The 18885-nt window shown below is 40.5% G+C and overlaps 1 protein-coding gene across 1 annotated transcript in view; it reads right to left on the bottom strand.

Annotated features, from left to right (window-relative positions):
- lamc3 (laminin, gamma 3) overlaps nucleotides 1-18885 on the bottom strand; it is a 334434-nt gene that overhangs the window by 154445 nt on the left and 161104 nt on the right. Inside the window, 4 exon segments of the mRNA XM_034192005.1 lie at nucleotides 1994-2192; nucleotides 16452-16571; nucleotides 16761-16897; nucleotides 18395-18493. Coding sequence (XP_034047896.1) covers nucleotides 1994-2192; nucleotides 16452-16571; nucleotides 16761-16897; nucleotides 18395-18493 — 555 coding nt within the window.

The raw sequence follows: 18885 nt of genomic DNA, 5'->3' as shown, positions 1-18885 counted from the left end.
TCTGTAGATGACCCATGGTCACAGACATACAGTCATGACATGAATGAAGCAGTGCACTCTTTTCATGTCTACATCTGCTGGCCCGGCATGTCCAGCCGGCACTGCATGCATGTCTGGCCCAACACATCTGTCCTGTGATGGCGTGCCGTAGGACAGACACCACATCATGTGGAACAGAGCTCATGTGGGTGAGGTGACATTCAGATTGCCCGCTGTGTGCTATGATCTGACGGTCTATTTCACATGGGGCAGCCTGTCAATGTGTGTGCCATGCACTCGCTTGCTGCAGCCCATTGCAACAGGAATATATTTTTTTATGCATGTCCACGTAAGGACAGCAAGCAGACACGTGCATCACAGTGGACAGTTGTAAGGTCATGCCCGACAAAACACAATACGTGTTCCCCAGCTGGGACGTCCAGAACCAGAGATCTCAACAGCTGCTGCTGTCGGCGGCCACACCCCCTGTCCATCCAGCACACCCACCAACGTGTCAGTCTCTGTTTCTGTTATGTGATCTTTTTTGTTATTTGTTATGTAATTGTGCATGTAGGTGGTGTAGTACTTATTAATATACCTGTCCTGGCTGTGGTCTCTGTGATTTTAATGTGACACGTTGTGTGCACTGAGTTGTCATTTGTAACTGTCAGTCTCTGGTTAGCAGCTGGGAGGCGGCTCCCTGTGCTGTGTGCGCTCAGATGTGGCTGGCCGCTCCCCATCTGTACATCAATATCAGCAGTTCATGCAAGTGAAGAGAAATGGGCCAAACTGCCCAAAGATAGGTGTGCCAAGCTTGTGGCATCACATTCAAGAAGACTTGAAGCTGTAAATACTGCCAAAGGTGCATGAACAACGTACTGAGCGAAGGGTGTGAATATTTAAGTACAAGTGACTTTTAATAAATTTGCAAAAATTTCAAAACACTTTTTTCATGTTGTCATTATGGGGTGTTGTGAGTAGAATTTTGAGGGAAAAAAGAATTTACTCCATTTTTAAATAAGGCTGCAGCATAACAAAATGTGGAAAAAAAATGAAGCGCTGTGAATACTTTATGGATGAACTGTGTACACCATGAAGTTCCATCAGAGGTTGTTTTTTTTTAATCTTTACTTGGGCTATATGTTCATGCAAATCTCTTACACATTTTTAATGCCCAAGTGCTTCTTTGGTAGCAGATGCAAAAAAAAAAATTCTCAGTACTTTTAGAGCTACAAGGTGGCAATTTTTTGGGGTACAGAATAATAAGAAAATGAATACACAAGTGTGTCCTAATCCTCCGTAACCATGCTGGGCTCTTTTCTGTGATATTTGTTTGACTAATGACTAGGAGAGTAACAATATAGCAGCTCCATGATATGACACATATCACGATACACCTGTCACGATTCGATACATTTCACAATACGTAATTACGTCATGTTCACACTAATTATGTAGATAATAACCTGTGGTGAATGTTCAACTTTAATTAATCATATTATTTTTTTAATTTACGCATTTCCTATTTGTATATTTTACAATTCATTTATGATTGTTCTTCAATCAGTCATTATTTCTGCCATGCAGTCAACTTTTCATGGTATCAAGATACTTCAAAAAACAGTCAGTCATTCGATAAAGGCTCCATTATAAGATTGTCACAATTCAAAATGTAACGTTATATCACTACCAATCAGTATGTGCAACTGGTGAAGCATCAGTTAAAGCATACATGATATCCTAGTTGTAAGTTCAGCTATTTTGCACTCATGTGACAATAATCCTGAGTTTTTGATAGCAGTCCAGTTGTCGTCATGCTTCCTGGGACATCTGCCAACCACATACAGTGACCAGTTGTGTCCACGATGTCCTGAACATACAAAAACTGCAGCACCTGTATGTGAAGTATTTTGGCTTTTGGATAATAAAGCCAATGGACAACTTTTTAAATGGTTTGTAACGCAAATTCATATTCGACTCTCAAACTGACAGATCCACACCCACATTCCTGTACCTGATAATGAAGGAGTTCCTCGGTGGAAGGCTCGGGTCATGGCGAAACGAAGCTTGGGGTGAAAGGTCAGCAGATAGGGTCATGCCAGAACCTTGGAGCTGCAGGGTGACGAGGTTGGGAAGCAGCTCGGAGATCTCAGAAGTGAAGGTGAAGGAGAGGAGCTGGCCGTAACTGAAGATTTGATTACCCAGGAATTTCTCTAGAAGGGAGCACAGTTGAGTTGAAAAGGTTATTATGACTAAAACCTCTGCAATCAACGTGGAGAATGAAGAAATACCTTAGAAAGGAAGTTGTACTTGTTTCTATTTTTGTCTTTGTTTGCATTTAAATACATTTGCCATCTTTTCATTTTGTTGTGTGTGCAGCCACACACATTTTGGGTATGGATGAGTGAGCGTAGCGAGGTACCGGAGTTTTTGAGCCCACACGGAGTGCTGCAGGAGCGTCCGTGTAATTCCCCACACTCTCATCTCGGGCTCATTACAGTACATTTACAGGACTTCAAAGGGCCGAGCCACCATTAGACGGCACCTACCCTCAGTGCCAATCCTCAAAACTGGTAAAAGAAAAAACACACACAAGTACTTTATTTTGACATATGAAAATAACTGCATTGGTATAGAAATGCAGAAAAAAGGGGATTTAAAGTTTCCAGGAGCTATAGTGCTCCAGAAACGAAAAGATGTGGACAATTGTTTTTCTTCTAAAACAGCGGTATTGTCAGTCTTGCCACAGGTGGGCAAAACTGACAGGTTGTACGCTTGGATTCCACCTTGTTTTTGAGAGTAATCATGTGTGAAGTACATCTTGGGCTCTTCTGGAGGGGCTGGGATGGTTAAGGAACTTGAGTGGGTGATTATAATTGAGACGGGCCTTTGGCATCATTCGGAGCAATCAAACTGTCACTACGGCTGATATCCGCTCAATCAGCGGCCCACTTTCAGTTCTGCTGTGCCCTTGTGACATATAGAGCCCACTTTGACGGAGTTGTTCATGGGCAAATTAAAACATGTTATTGTATTTGACCCAACTTTATAGGGTTTCACTTTCGGACAACCTGAAATTGTAGAGGCAAAATGTATTAATTAGTGAAGTATGAGAAATACTAACATACTAATCTTAAAGTACAAGTTTGACATTTTGAAACCTTGGTTCTCTTTTTCAAAGTTTATATATGTGTATGTGTGTGTGTGTGTGGGGGGGGGGGGGGGGGGGGGTGTCATTTTTGTTAACGTGGCACATAAATTAATCCTCTTCAGCCCAGACAAAATTATAATCTTTTTTTTTTTTTTTACACATTTTTCAAACTTCATGTCTTGACAGTAGCAAGCCTCCCATTTTGACTTAAATGGGAACCGGTCGGTAATTCATGCAGATACAGTTTGTCCACAGTAGGTTCTGTGATGAATGATATGTGCACAACTTAATCATCGGTCTTATCAGATGGTTTCACCGTGCCGCAAACTGCAGAAGAGTCGGGAGGGAGAGGATTAATTTAATCAATACAGTATTAATTTAGGACACAAACACCATGACAGGCTAATTGGCTATGCAATGTAACTGCATGGGGCAAGATAAAAACACTCACAGGAAAGTGCTTCTTGTCACCCCTGAACAGGTGAAAATGTCAGATGTGTACTGTAGTATGGAGAGGATTCATACGGAGGGAAATGTGTGCATGTTTACCATACTAAATGTAAAATAAATAAATAAATGGCTGATTATACAGTTAGTCTCTTACCTTAGCCTCCTAGCCATCCATAGGCTCTGCTGAACACAGTCATTTTTTTCAATTTCAGTTTCAATTTATTTCATTTATATAGCACCAAACCACAACAGAGTTGCCTCAAGGCATTTCACACAAGTAAGGTCTAACCTTACCAACCCCCACAGCAGAAGTGGTAAGGAAAAACTCCCTCTGAGGAAGAAACCTCAAGCAGACCAGACTCAAAGGGGTGACCCTCTGCTTGGGCCATGCTACAGACATAAATTACAGAACAATTCACAAAACGAATATACAGGAAATGCTGTTGGTGCACAGGACAATGACAATTGTCTTGTCATTACAAGACAATTACCAATGATGATGTTGGTCTTACAGAAGGAGTCCCTAAATGGATCCCGAAGTTGTTCCCAGTGTTCCCTTGAATACCTTGCATGGCAGCATACTGACATCGATATGTGTGTGAACTGGTGAATAAAAGCACTTTAAGCATCTTGCATTAGATAGAAAAGTGCTACACAAATACATCTAATTTTGCCAAAACTAAATTCAGTTTTATGGACAGACTGATATCATTTTCAGACAAATTTATTCAATATTGGATTATATAAAAATAATACCTCCACATTGTTTTTTTTATTTCCGAATAATGCGCATGCCATGTGTTTGTTATTGAACGATGAAGGTGACATGGCCTAAGCCAATAGTTCCCAAAGTGTGGGCTGCTGTGAAGGTGCCGCCGTCGGGCAGTAAAAGATTATTAAACATAAATAAAATAAATAAAAATGTCTTTGATTTAAAATTTTATAATAAAGTTTTAAATTAACCAAATATGTGGTACCTGGCAGCACATTGGATTAGTGGTTAGCACTGTTGCCTCACAACGACAAGGTCGTGGGTTCAATTCCGTGGCCTTTCTGTGTGTAGTTTGCATGTTCTCCCCGTGTTTGCATGGGTTTCCTCCGGGTGCTCCGGTTTCCTCCCACATCCAAAGACATGCGGGTTAGGTGGATTGGAATCTTTAAATTGTCTGTAGGTGTGTGTGTGGGTGTGTCTGTGTTTCTTTGTCTGTTTGTGGCCCTGTGACAGACTGGCATCCTGTCCTGGGTGTACCCCGCCTCGCGCTCTATGGCTGCTGGGATAGGCTCCAGCCCCCCGCGACCCTTAAATGGACTAAGCGGTAGAAGATGAGTAAGTGAGTGAAATATGTGGTACCTCACAGCAAGAAGGTCATGGGATCAATTCCCACTCTTTCTGTTCAATTTATTTAGTTTATAGCACCAAATCACAACAAAGCTACCTCAAGGTGCTTCACACAAGTAAGGTCTAACTGTACCAACCCCTAGAGCAAGCATACAGGTGACAGGAAAAACTCCCTATGATTATATTGAGGAAGAAACCTCAAGCAGACCAGACTCAAAGGGGCAACCTACTGCATAGGCCATTCTACCAAAAAAGTATACAATACAGAACAGAACAGAACAACAATTGACGAGAGTCCATGCAGGCATCCAGTCCAGATCATCGGGGGGTCATTGAGCCACTCGATGACCCCCCCTGTTCCTACAGTGGAGACCATCCCACGTCCGCTACAGAAATAATCCTATCCAGAACCATCTCGGACAGAGAGAAAAAGAAAACAGAATCAGTCTTCCAGAAAACTACACTTAAGGTATAATTCATCAGCATGAAGCAACACGAAAGCATAAGAAATACTAAAGTGATTGCCGGCCACTAGCCCTAAGCCTTACTAACAGACCCAAACCTTAGATAATGTTGAGGCCGAGATCCGCTCTGTGTAGGTTTCCTTGGGGCACTCTGGTTTCCTCCCACAATCAAAAACATGCTTATTTAGGGTCTGCTCCTTTCTCTGCCCCTGACCAGAGCAAAGTTTCTACATCTGGCGTTGGTCCCTGGCCACCTGACTGTGGCTGCCCACTGCTCCTAGTAGTTGGATTGTGTTTTACTGTAATTAGAATGGGTTAAATTCAGAGGAGTTTCATTGTATGTATGTATATTTATAATGAGAATAAAAGCTCTATTCTGTTCTATTACAATTCACTGTGTTTTGCACTCCACGATTGTTAAAATCAGCCATATCCACCAACACAGGATCATTATTGCAAAATGTTTATAAATACCATGTCATCACTGTGTGTTCGCCTTCGGCCTTTTTGGGATATAGATAAAATGAAATTATTTATTCTTAGGTGGTCTACAAGCAATATTTACGAGGAATAAAAATAACTCATGTTCACAGAAAATAGTAGTTAACAAATATTCACTTTAAAATGATTAATCGGAAACATACTGTACAGCACATTCCATATGTATGAGTGTGTAATGAGCCGAGCAAAACCACAGGGTCACTAAACTAATATTCTCACCCAAACTGCTCCCTTATGGTTTCAAGAGGAATCTGCTGTGGTTCCTGTGTGTTCTCTTTGTTCTATCCTTTATTCTAACACTACGTGAAGTCAAAGCTACAGAAGCATAATTACACACTTTCCAAAAAAGATCATTTCCCCAGTTGTGAGCTCTCCTCTAAAGCAATGAATCACTTTAATAAAACAATGAATGGATTAATCTTGTAGAAGTGTGATCGTCTGTCTGCACATTACCACGGATTTATATTCATTAGGTTATCTCCTTCTAAAAACAAGAGAGAGAGAGACACACACACAAAAAAACTTTAGCCATTTCTACATACCACAGTTTGTGAAAAATGGTCTCTGCTCAATAGTGACATTCTTATTTTAACTATTCAGCCAAAGTAAAATGGTTGTGGTAGATACTGATAATTTTTTGGTGTGAAGTAGCATAGATCAGGTCAGGGAACACCATGGTACCACCAACTGGTCTACACTCACCTCTCACAAATAATCACAGTCAGGTGAAGCATGAATGTCCCCTTGGTCTTCTCCAGAAGTTGGTGTCCTCAGCACTGAGGCATCTGCATGCACGATCATGCGTGATAAGCGTGCCCATAGCCCAAATGTTGCATCCAATGTTCTCTCACAATGCAGGTGATACACATAATTTGAGTATTCTTAAGAGTCAATGACCAAGTTGCAATCAAAAAATGGCCTCTGCTCACTGTCACTCTCACTGACTCCCACTGGGGTTGCAGGCTGGTCACAATGGGGTCTCCATGATTGGAAAAAAGATCCCTCTTGGTCTCCATCGGTCTCCATCGGTTAATATTCACGATCAATGATGCAACCCCATGCAGAGTCAGTTGAGAGCATATCACGACCCATCTGATCAAGTTGAGAGTGAACTGAGTGGTGAGAGTTTATCAAGACAGATTATGAGAACCATGTGTCTGTTAACTGGACGCACACAATTCAGTTGCAGGCTTGGTGTAAACACAAGCACATCTTGTAGGTCATATATACTGTAAGTGTGACTCCGGTATAAATGGAGCATAAGTAACCATTGATTCAACACTGTCATTACAGTGGTATCCAAGGATCCTCAAAAGAGACCTCGTAACTAAACCATCTATTCATCACTTCAGGTTACTGGTAAATGTTCAAGTCTCCCAAATGTACAGTCAAACAGGAAGCACCAGGACCCGAAAGATTTGGACCTTCATTCTCCGACAAATATATCATCATTGCCAAACTTTTTTGACCAATGACGTCATGACTCCATAAGGCATCTCTCAATGTCAAAGGGCCAAAAGGCATCAATGTCTTTGCCAAATTCAAGTACCATAGAAGAAGAAGGAGTATGTCCTGTATAGGCCCTGAGATGCATGAGTGCCAATGCTTATCTGTAGTGTGGATGAGAATCTGATATAGATTCTCCAATATGATACAGGTTACACCAATATGATGCAGGTTACTTCTCCAGCCAAGGCTGGTACCCATTTACCGCTGGGTGGCCTGAGACAATGCAGATGAAGGGTGTTATCCAAAGACACAGACAGGTAGTATGACTAGGAATCAAAGCTAGACCTAGATATTGGTAATCCAAAGTCTTATCCCACTGAGCGTCCTGCTCTACCATGTACCATATATGCCAACAAATTTACAATGGAGGATACCATTGTATCCTCCATTGAACCCATGGCCCAAGCAGAAGGTCACCCCTTTGAGTCTGGTCTGCTTGAGGTTTCTTCCTCAGGGGGAGTTTTTCCTTACCACCGCTGTTCTGGGAGTTAGTAAGGTTACACCTAACTTGTGTGAAGCACCTTGAGGCAACTCTGTTGTGATTTGGTGCTATATAAATGAAAATAAATTGAAAATTGATACTGTGCAGTGCAGTGCTCTGATCATTGACTCTACACTCAAAGCTTGACTTTGTGTTTGTGGTTGCAACATATCAAATTTGGGAGCACTTCGGTATAAAACAGAGGTTAACACAATCATAGTCAATTTGTGTGTGGAAATAAGTTTTACTTTTCAACTTATAATGCTAAAAATGAATGATGACCTTGGTGTCCAGATACATAACATACGTGCTATGTTTGGTAAATATGAAGCACAGCATGTACAATAGATGCTGTAATACTCAAAACCATTTTTTAAAACATTTTTAACCAATTACAAAAATACGTCCGGTGACCATATATTTGACCTTCTGAGCACAAACGCAATAGACTTTAATGGTAACCCGGCCCAAATATATCCGCAGGTGTTTGCCAACCTGTTGAATGGCAAACGTTTGATGTTCTGACCCCACAGTTAACATGTTTTAGTGCTATATTGACTGAATCATATTCTGAAGATTATGACTTGGTTAGCCAACTGGTTTTCCATAATATTTGCAGAAAGTGAAGGACATAGAGAAGGAGAAATGAACAGAAAGACAGAGGGACCACATCACAATGATAACCCTGCAGTCTTGAAGGGCTTGAGAGTTAAAAAAATAGATATATATTTTTTGTTTTGTTAGTGTATCTTAGTGATTGGAGATCTGTTACAGTGCCACAGCTACCCACACTTAAAACCGCCATCATAGCAAGTGATAGATGCCCATATAAGTTCTGGCGAATGGTGGACAAGCACATGATCAATCAAGGAGTTTACACTTTGTTCAGGCAAAATCAGATCAAGTCCATTTCGATTAAATCACTGCTGAGGCCCAAACATTGACTATTGATGGTTCTCAGCAAAGGCTGGATGGACCAACTTTAGAGTTAAACACATCCAGCACTTTCAGGAGGCTGCGCTAAATTGCACCGTCTGCAAAATATGTGACATGAAACACATACATGAAATCAAGGATTCAAGGGCATTGTATTCTTATACAGCCTAGTATAGTAAGCTCAACGGATAGTGATCTCTTAGAAATATCTATCACAGAAATAAAAATGTACTTTTTCATTATTGTGATCTTTGTGGAAGGCCTAGGGGGTGCAACAGGGGCGAAAAGTGGAAAGCAGAACCTGCTGTGGGCACGCAGTTCACGTCAAACCCACACAAAAGCTGTCTAGGAGGTTTATCAGTGAAGGAAGGCATAGACTGGGAGAAATGCAATTCTTTTCCTCTCCTACTCAAGAAAAGAGAAACTTAATCTTTCACCTTCTGTGTTAGCAGAAATTGCCTCTTTCTCTTGTCCAGTCTTATTCTTGCTTCTCTTCAGCTGTCCATCATTCACCTTTCTTTATTCTAAAACCTGTCCAAGTGATAACACTACAGTATAGGATCAGGGGCAGGAGGACGCCATGTACACTCAAAAAACTGATTAATTGGACTGGATTTTCATCTAATAAATATATGTCATCCCAACTGAACTAAATTAAGTTATCTTGCATGGATGTGCTTTTTTGAGTTAGGGCTACATACGTAGATGGAAATCCTGCACATAATTGAATTGAGTTCACCCAATGAGTCATTTTTTGAGTGAAGCTTAAGGCTTGTATCTTCAACCTGGAGCTGATCTCATGGACCTTATCAAAGGATGACATACGTAGGCTCCCTTGCCTTGTACCCATGTGGCAACCTCTTGAGCTGAAAATTAAGCCAATGATGAAGTACCAAAACCTGTAGCTCCTTGAAGTGCTGCCTCCAATAAGTGGGTTAGTCCTCATTGAAGCCCATTTCAACCCTATACTGCTTGTTTGAAAAACAGTTTTGGTTTCCATGTTCATTTTAACTGTATGGGGAGACATTTAAAAGTAAATCATCAGTTTAAGGTATTTAAAGCTGTAATGTATTAATTATTAGGGCAGCAATTTCTTTAAGTGACAGCTCTACATCAGCCAGAGGAATCCAGATCAGACTGGTGCTGCTAACAGCGACTGCTAGCTGCTACAGGCTAAACCATATTTGTTATATCTGAGCATTTTGATACAAATACCTGAGATGATATGGTTTGCTGTGCAGTTAATTGTATTAATGGACCATGGAAAGAAGATAGTGCTCCAGTATATCCATTTGAGTGAAATTTTAGTTTGATGTAATTTGTAGGTAGCTTAGCGCTGTTAACCACAATTAGAACATAGCTTTGTCACAAATATCCACTGATCATGCAATGGTTATTGAACCAATACGCTGTTTACACTTTTTAAAACCTGGACCCAAGCCATTTGAAATAAAAACACCGAACAGTCCACAAAAAAAGAAAGAATTTAGCAAACCAAAGTTAGCCTCTTAGCTTTAGCTTTGCTAGTTTGGTGACTGTGAGATGGAGGCATGTGCTGGCTTAATTCATCCTAACCAGATCATGTTGTTTTTGCTCAAGTTCCACCTCGTTACCCATTTTTGGGTCAGCCGAGAGTTAACACTGCCAAGATGGAACCACCCCATTTGATCTTCAAAACCGCTCCTCAAAAAAAACCTACAGGTGATGTCACACAGGGTTTGTCAAGCATATATATATATATATATATATATATATATATATACAGTTGAAGCTTGTACCAAAATATAAATTCCCTTTGTTCTTTCGGTCTCCCGGCTGCATTCAGGATTAGCAGTCTGGCCCATTGCCACAGATATGGAAGGGATAAACACTGCAATCTCCTGAACAGATTGTTGATGAATGTGACATGATATTGTCCAAGCTGCCTCTAGAGACGTGATTACAGCCCACGTGATTCAAGTGGTTACCACGGCTGTTGGAGGGAGGTCAAAGCGAGTGTTTCAAGAGGTACTTCTTGATAGATCCTGGCAGCTGTGCTCAAGTGTTCAGTCTGTTTCTTGTCTCTCAAGTCACCACAGGGACATCAACTCTACCTGTGTCAACTGTCAAGCAGATATCTGGGATGAGTAGGACAAGTGGTGAAGCTCATGTCTAAGACATGCACACAAAAACACCAGAGAGCCTATAGAAAGTACTCATCGCCTTCAGCTTTCACAACTTTCTATTGTTTTATGATGAATCAAATTCAAATAATTCAGACATCTAGTGCCAAAAATAAAAAGAAAAATTGTGACTTTACCATTATGACAATCTGTAGTAGTGGTTTCACAGTGTATCATAATCACTCCTGTGTATCTGACTACAAAGTAAATCTGAAGTGTGTGAGTACATTCTTGCCAAAGGTGGTGGGAATATTCCTTAGGTCAGTATCTCCAGGGAATTAATTTTTGGCACAATTGGGTAAAAGGTCATAATCAAGGTAAACAAAAATATAGTCAGAAAAAACATATCTTCATAGGGTATCTCTGCAACCAGTAGGCCTACAGAGATGATGTGAATATTATAATAAATCAATCATAATATAATGGTAGGAGTGATGTTATGATGACATCACAAAGACATTATGAACTTATGTCAAATGTACTTGTCTAAACATATATATATATATATATATATATATATATATATATATATATATATATATATATATATATATATATATATATATATATATATCATATCTATAGCACTTTTCCACCTGATAGATATAGAGCTTTACAAAGCAAGCTTGGCTCCACCAGCAACCCAAAGCTAACAGAACAAAACCAACAGAAAAGCTAACTATGTTCAAATCTAATGAAATGTAAACTGAATCTAAAAGTACCTGAATAAAAATCTTACAGAAGATAAAGCTGACTAATACATTAACTGAATCCAAAATGAACTGAATATAAAGTCAACAATATAACTGAAGATGAAACTAAATATAAAGCTAATGGAATATTAACTGACTGTAAAGTTAAATGGGTTGACAACAAATTGAACATAACATTAACTGGACCTAAAACTACATGAAGATGAAGCCAATAGAATATAAATTAGCTGAATGTAAACTTAACTGAGTGTAAAATTAAAAATATAACATTAACTGAATATAAAAATAACCAACAATATAGCTAACATGATATACGCTAAATGAAAAGCTAACTCTAAAACTAATTTAACATAAAGCTAACCTAAAACAGCACAATGTTGCCTTTATAAACTGATTTAATTTAGAGGTTTGTTTTCAGTTTGGCAATAAAGAGCTTAATCTTTTGAACATTCTGCATTTAAAAAGCAAGACTGAACTAACAGCATATAAGATACACAACAAGTCTAACACTAATTAACATCAAGCTAAGTTACAAATCAGCACTTTTTTTGTTTTATAACTTGATTTATTTTAACTTGGCTGCAGAAAATTGTTTTCAGTTTGCCAATAAAGATCTTAATTGTTTTGCCATTCTGTATGTGTATATATTATAATTAAATCTGATGACATACAACAATAAAAACATGAAAAAACTCAAGGGAGTGAATAGTTTTCTTGTGCACGTTCATGTGGTTTGGTAAGAACACGATGTTAGCCGCTCTCAGAATGGGGATATTTTCAGGTTGCACTGAAAAAGAAGCCAACAAGTTGTCACTTGACATTTGCTGTGATAAGCTCCCGAGGTTGAAAGAGACATGCCGTCCTGACCGGGGAAATCAGAAAAGTCAAGTGTGTTGCTTTCTCTCCCTCTTTCATACCACAATGAATGCTCCCCCTGTGCTCTACCTTCGCTCCACCAACCCACTATTCGGCAAAGCTAAGAGACCATCTGTGACATTTTGGGCTCTAGCGTCAACTGATATTCCTGGAAATGTGGGTACGGCAGGCATAATTTTGAATAACCTTCTCTCAAAGGCACACAATTGTATTCTGAGGGGCCCACACAAACGGGTGACAAAGACATTCGTGGGAATCAAACACATTGTATTTCGTCTGACGTGGAGATGTCACTCAGAATTATCTGCTTTAGTTAAGTACACAGTGGAGGGATTTCAGCTCAAAATACAAATTAAAAGTAAAAAGAGAAGAGACAGTGGCAAGGAGACAGAATTATAGCGCCGTGCCTTCCTCCAAAGCTGCCGCTTGCTGGAGTCTAATCTTTAAAGTAACTGTACACTTGCACAAATATATATATATATATATATATATATATATATATATATATATATATATATATATATATATATATATATATATATATAAAACTCCAAGAGAAAATGAGATTGTTTATATGGATGGGAAGGCAATACAGCTGAGCATTTATTATATGAAGAAATAGTGAAAACAAGCACTGTGCAAAGCTGATAAGTGTGCAGGCATATAGCGGTTTTCGGCCATTAGGGCCACTAATCTCAATGATGTGGCTTATGGAGTTGCCAATACAAATCATGTTAAGAAAAGAAGAAAAAAATCATATGGCACTATTAAATATAGATAAAAAGCTTGTGCATAAAAGCGTCAATGATGCACAGTCACACTTGACTAAACCAGCAATTTCTTCATGTCACTGTACAAATTACGCCTGACCACCAGGCTGTTCCAAGCCCTCTAGCAACTTGGAGTGTATCATCTTTCAAAGAAAAAAAAATAATAAAAAAAGACACTCCCAATGTGATCACACATTTTGGGTATTAAACCTCCTTGATGCAGAGTTAATGGGATTGCTCCTGTTTTGCTTTTGGCTGCGGACTCGCAGTCGGAGGGGCTCTGAGTCGATGCCTAGAAATGACAGAGGAGTCAAGAAGAAACCAAGCCAATTTTCACTTTGTAACTTCTCCAACACGGCCAAGACATCCAATTCCATCAGGCCTTTGCTGCAGGGGGCTGGGGGTTGATAGAAATAGGGCCTAAGTCCCAAAAGCTGTGCCAGATTATCCCCTTATCGACTAATGGCTTTGATAAGGCTTTGGAGGAAATGGTACAAGAAAGTTTGACCTTTTGCCAAAGACCTGATTAAATTCAACAAGGAACATTGGTATTATAGATGATGTGCTAAAACAAACAAAATTTACATTTTTACAAGAGGAGCAACAATTGATGAGTGAGTGAGTGAGTGCATGTAGGGGTGGAGGTAATTGTCAAACCCTCCATACAGCTGCCTTTAGCCGCAGGCAAATGTTTCATAGAGTACTTGTAAGTCATGAATCTTTTCTGTCTTCGTCATTCTGGTCAGATGGATTTCAAGCTCAGTTGTCATTTGCATCTGAGGAAGTAATTTTAAGTTCAACACATTTATTAAAGCCACTTTCACACCGGGCCTGCTTCAAGTTGCGTATGCTGTGTATCTAAAAACACAGGAATGTCTGCATCAGTTGTGCACAGCAGGGGTGGCTAAGTTTGAGGAAGTGAGAGCGCCAAGGAGCTCAGCTGCAGCCAGACTGTAAAATTAGCAGCTGTGCGCTCTGACGTCTCTTCTAGTTTGTGCTGCGTTTACACATAACGACGACAAGACACGAATGCTATGAAGTATACATTCTTGACTGCTGATCATGAATGTGATGATTCGGGACAGAGGCGTCAGGTGTCCTCAGGAACTGCTGCAACCTGTTACCACGCGTTATGATTAATGGCACTGTTGCTGGAGAATTGTCAGGAACCATTACGCACAGTCAAGAATAATGTTCCGCGTTCAGTCACGTTGTGAATGAGGCGAATTGTCTCCACACACACCCCCATATTCATCCTACCGTTAGTTGCTGAACAATTCAGATCACTCCAGTTTGCTCCTCAAAATCCACAGCAGAAGAACTTTGTGATTACATCCTTAGTTGGGCTCTGTGCCTTGGAGTGGCACAGAGATGAGGAGTAGACGGAGAGAGCCAGATGTCTGGCTGCATGTGGCTCTTGTCTCGCTTGTTTTCCAAAACATCAGGCACAGCAGCAGCAGCAGGTTGAACACCTGCATGAGCGCGCTGAGGAGCACTGGAACGAAACTTTTAGCAGACTTGGTGTCATTGTCCTTCTTTGGCATACTGCAGCAATGAAACTGAATGTGGTGCAGCAGGGTTTAATTGTGCGCAGGCCAGAGAAGAATGCTGTCACGCTCTATTAAGGATCACTGCTAATCAAGATGGATCAAAAATGCTCAGTTGCGACCTCTACAACATGAGGCGAAATGAGGGTGGTGCATGACATTCGTGGAAGATTTTTTTGACAGCCAAAAACATGCTCCACAAAAATCATGAATATGTCAGGAATGTGCCAAGAATGGTGCAAATATGACATTCGTAACGCATCTTGCCTATGTGTAAATGCACCATTATATTTGTTCTTGTGCAGCGCGGCAGGTGTGAGCTCTGATTTCTGTTAAAGTTTATCATTCTTCCTGTGACCGCGGAGCTGCAACAGGCGTTTGCGCACACGTGAGCATGAACCGGCCTTGAGTGGATGTGGAGATGTCCTCCGTGAAGAGTTATACTGGATGTAGACATGTCCTGTCACTGGCAATCAGTCTGTGAGCAGGACTTAATGGACTTCGTTAGTTGTGTCCAGTGACAAGACCTATGGTGGTTTCTAGTGGATTTGTTTTGCCCAGAGATGAGACTGCAACTGGCTTTCCCTTTCTCCCTTCAAAAGGCATGCCACCCTCCAATAGAAAGCAGGAGCGATGATTCCCGTGCAACAACTCTATCTTGGCAGTGACATTCATGTCTCGGGGTTCTTGTCCTTGGAGATTGATTGACGCCTGGTGAGAGTTTATAGAATCATGAAGCCACTGGACAGAGGTGTTGGGCAATACCAGGTTTTGGGCTCCTGGTACTTCCTGTCTTAAAGTGTGGATATGAGACTTGTATGCTAGTGAGTGACTGAACGTGATGAAAGAATAACTGTGGTACCAAATAGCACTTGCCTTGTGATGGAACTTTGCCTAAAACTTTTTGGCCATGCAGAACATTCCTCTGGCTATGACACAGCATGCAGGTGTCTCAGTGTTGAGCACTGAAAAGTCTAAAGGGACGCCTATGTTTCACCTCGTTGCTGAAGGTAGATGGGTACTTTTGGGAGGTGAGAATGGTTCAGTTGTCCATCTGGGTGGTTGGCATCATCTGCGGTGCCAGCACATGATGCCAGATCTGACCTGACCTATTCTCCATTTAGAGATAAAGGATCTGTCATGGTCGATCGATGAAGTCCAAGACCCATAGCAGTACTATCACTAGCCTTCACCTTCTTCATCTGGGATTCCTTTTGGCCTCAGCATAGTGTACTACTAGTTGAGTTTGACTGGACAGGTATTTTGCCTTGTTTAGCTGAACCCAGTTACCAATGAAATTCAAACTTTTCACACAAATCTACTGAATAACTTTTACTCTTCAATAATTAAGACGATGGTCAAATTGTATTCTGTCTTTTGTGTGGCTGAAATCTGTGTTTTGCTTACTTTTCCTTGAATATCTGAAAGAGATTTGTGTTAGAGGTGCACAAATATGGAAGAAATCAGCAAGAGGCTGTTGGGTGTATGATTCCCTATCCTTTTGACCAAATGTTGGGTAATAATCGGTCCTCATGGATGATCTTGTATCTCATTATCCTCATTTCTTTCTCACCAGGGGCTTTGTAGAAGCCAATATCTTCCTCAGTGAGAGGCAGCAGGTAGACATCCCCTTCCTTCCACAGTAGGGGGTACTCCTGCCCTGCAGAGAACTCCCCCAACCATCCATCTTGATCTAGAGATAAAGAGATAAAGACAGTTTTCAACTCACATCTTGACATTTATAGCAAATAATGGTGTTTCAGAATCGAAAGGCTGAGTTCTGAGGGAAGTTTTGAAAAGATAAAGGATATTCTTTTAATTTCATCAGGATAATAATATTGCAGGGGGGGGGGGGGGGGGGTTCCTTTGACTCTGAATATACCTTCAAAGAAGTCAGAAGTGATGTTGACAGCTGTGTGGTCACTGGAGGAGGAGCAGGCCAGTGAATGACCAAAGCAGAAACATGGCTGGCAGCCTTGTGGAATTACTTGCTGTAGGTTGTAGAACCCTGGCTTGCATCTGTTAGCACAGGCATGCACAAAACACCATTAACATGCAGATCCAGCACAAACCCCTCAATGCTGCAGTTTACCATATTCTGTCCTTGCTGCAGTATTTTTTCACTAGTCCCTGGGGGTTGTTATTTCTTTGTACAGCAGTAGATGATTCTAGTTGCTGCAGACAGCAGACTGTCATACTGGAGAAAGAGGGACTCTATAGACAATAGCCTCGGATCTTGTGCTCTGACCTACCAACAATAGCTGACATATGGGTGGAACAAGAACACTGCTAATCAGCTGTTATACTTGTCACATTACACAAGAGAGGGGCCTGCTCAGCGAGCCATGAAATCAGCCAATACAATAAAATAAAATTAATTTGTGAATTTCCCAAATGGCTTTATTATCTGTATCTGTTCATAGGGAAAGATTGTGACTTTGATGTTACAATGGTAATTTGTGATATAATTTTAAAAGAAAACAGAAATTTATAGTGGTTATTAACGGTCTAAGGTTAACAGATGCACGGGTATGCAATACTGTTTGTCCTCATGTTTCTATTCAGAGATTAGCGAACCAATGTCAGAGACAGAGTGTCACATCTTGTTTCAATCCCTGTTGTAGGTGATCTTTACTTCACAGCCAATCCTAAAACCTGGATTTATCTCTCTCTCTCTCCCCCCCCCCCCCCCCCCCCAACAGGCTTATTCAAAGCACAACACCGCTTTGTTCAAGAGCCAGGCTGATTCATACTGCCACAAAATCCTCAAAATGAAAAACAAACAAAAAAAAAACAAAAAAACAAAAACAGTCCTGTCAGCCTGAAAACACTTACATGTTTTTATTTAGTGATACAGACAAAACATGCTGTCATGAAAAAACACTTGGATGGGCTATTTTTTCCCCCCCCAACAGAGCAAATGTCCATTATTTTTGTCAATGATGGATATTTATGGAATTTTCTTACAGAGTGAAGAAAGAAAAAATGTAGCTGGAAATGACAAGTGATTTTATTTTACATTTATTTTATACAGTTCTACAATTTGGAACCCTTTGGTGAACCCTTTGCTAGCACCAAAACAGTTTGTCCAAATGAGTCAAGATGTTCTTTCAGTAAAGATATGAAGAATTTTCAAAAATCACATTTCATTTTTTCAGATTTACAGCAAATATTTCTACATGAAATCTGAGATTGGTGTGAACATTTTGATATGCAACACATGGACATTATACTGAACAAGTACTTTAAAAGGGGAATTACTCGTTATTAACCCAGTCTCGAGCGACCCGGTATAAAAATTAGACTTTTAGTTGCATGGTTGGGTTGGCTTATTTTACTCCGGATTCCCTTCCTGACACAACCCTACTCATTTATCCAGGCTTGGGATCGGCACTCAGAGTGTACTGGCTGCACACCCCATGTGGTTGAATTACATCAACCCAACACCAATGTGGGAAAAATGATCTTGGTGATCACAAGTCATGTGTTTATACACGTATGTGAAAGAAACCTCACCTGCTACAGCTGTGCCCTTCCACATGTGTTTTACAGAAACAATGTCCATCCACAGGAGAGCAATCTTGCACGCTCCCGCTGGGGTCGCACTCACATGCCCTGCAGAGTAATGCAAACATGAATGCATTCAGTTAATAACTTTCAATGCCCCACAGTGCTGCTGAGCGATAACAACTGAAAATCTTAACGCCAGAGGAGATTTTAACGCCACAGCTGAGCCCGGAAGATGATTGGTCACATGCCTGGAAAACAGCTTGTGGACATGTCAACAGGACATGTTCTAACCTTCATAACCAGCAAAGGAGCAGGCATGTGCGGTCATGAGTGAGTTGGCTTATGGCAACATGTGTTTGATCACCTTTACTGATTGACTGCTGTTGAGTGGAACTGCAGCACTGCATCTATGTTTAATGAGGTACTATTACAATAATTCAATTATCCCAAAGCAAGCTGTTTCTGCTCTGTTCTGCTACATTGGTCTGGGTAATTCA

The sequence above is a fragment of the Thalassophryne amazonica genome, chromosome 17, assembly GCF_902500255.1.
Source record: "Thalassophryne amazonica chromosome 17, fThaAma1.1, whole genome shotgun sequence".
Classification (NCBI taxonomy): domain Eukaryota; kingdom Metazoa; phylum Chordata; class Actinopteri; order Batrachoidiformes; family Batrachoididae; genus Thalassophryne; species Thalassophryne amazonica.
This window is presented reverse-complemented; position numbering and strand designations above follow the sequence as displayed.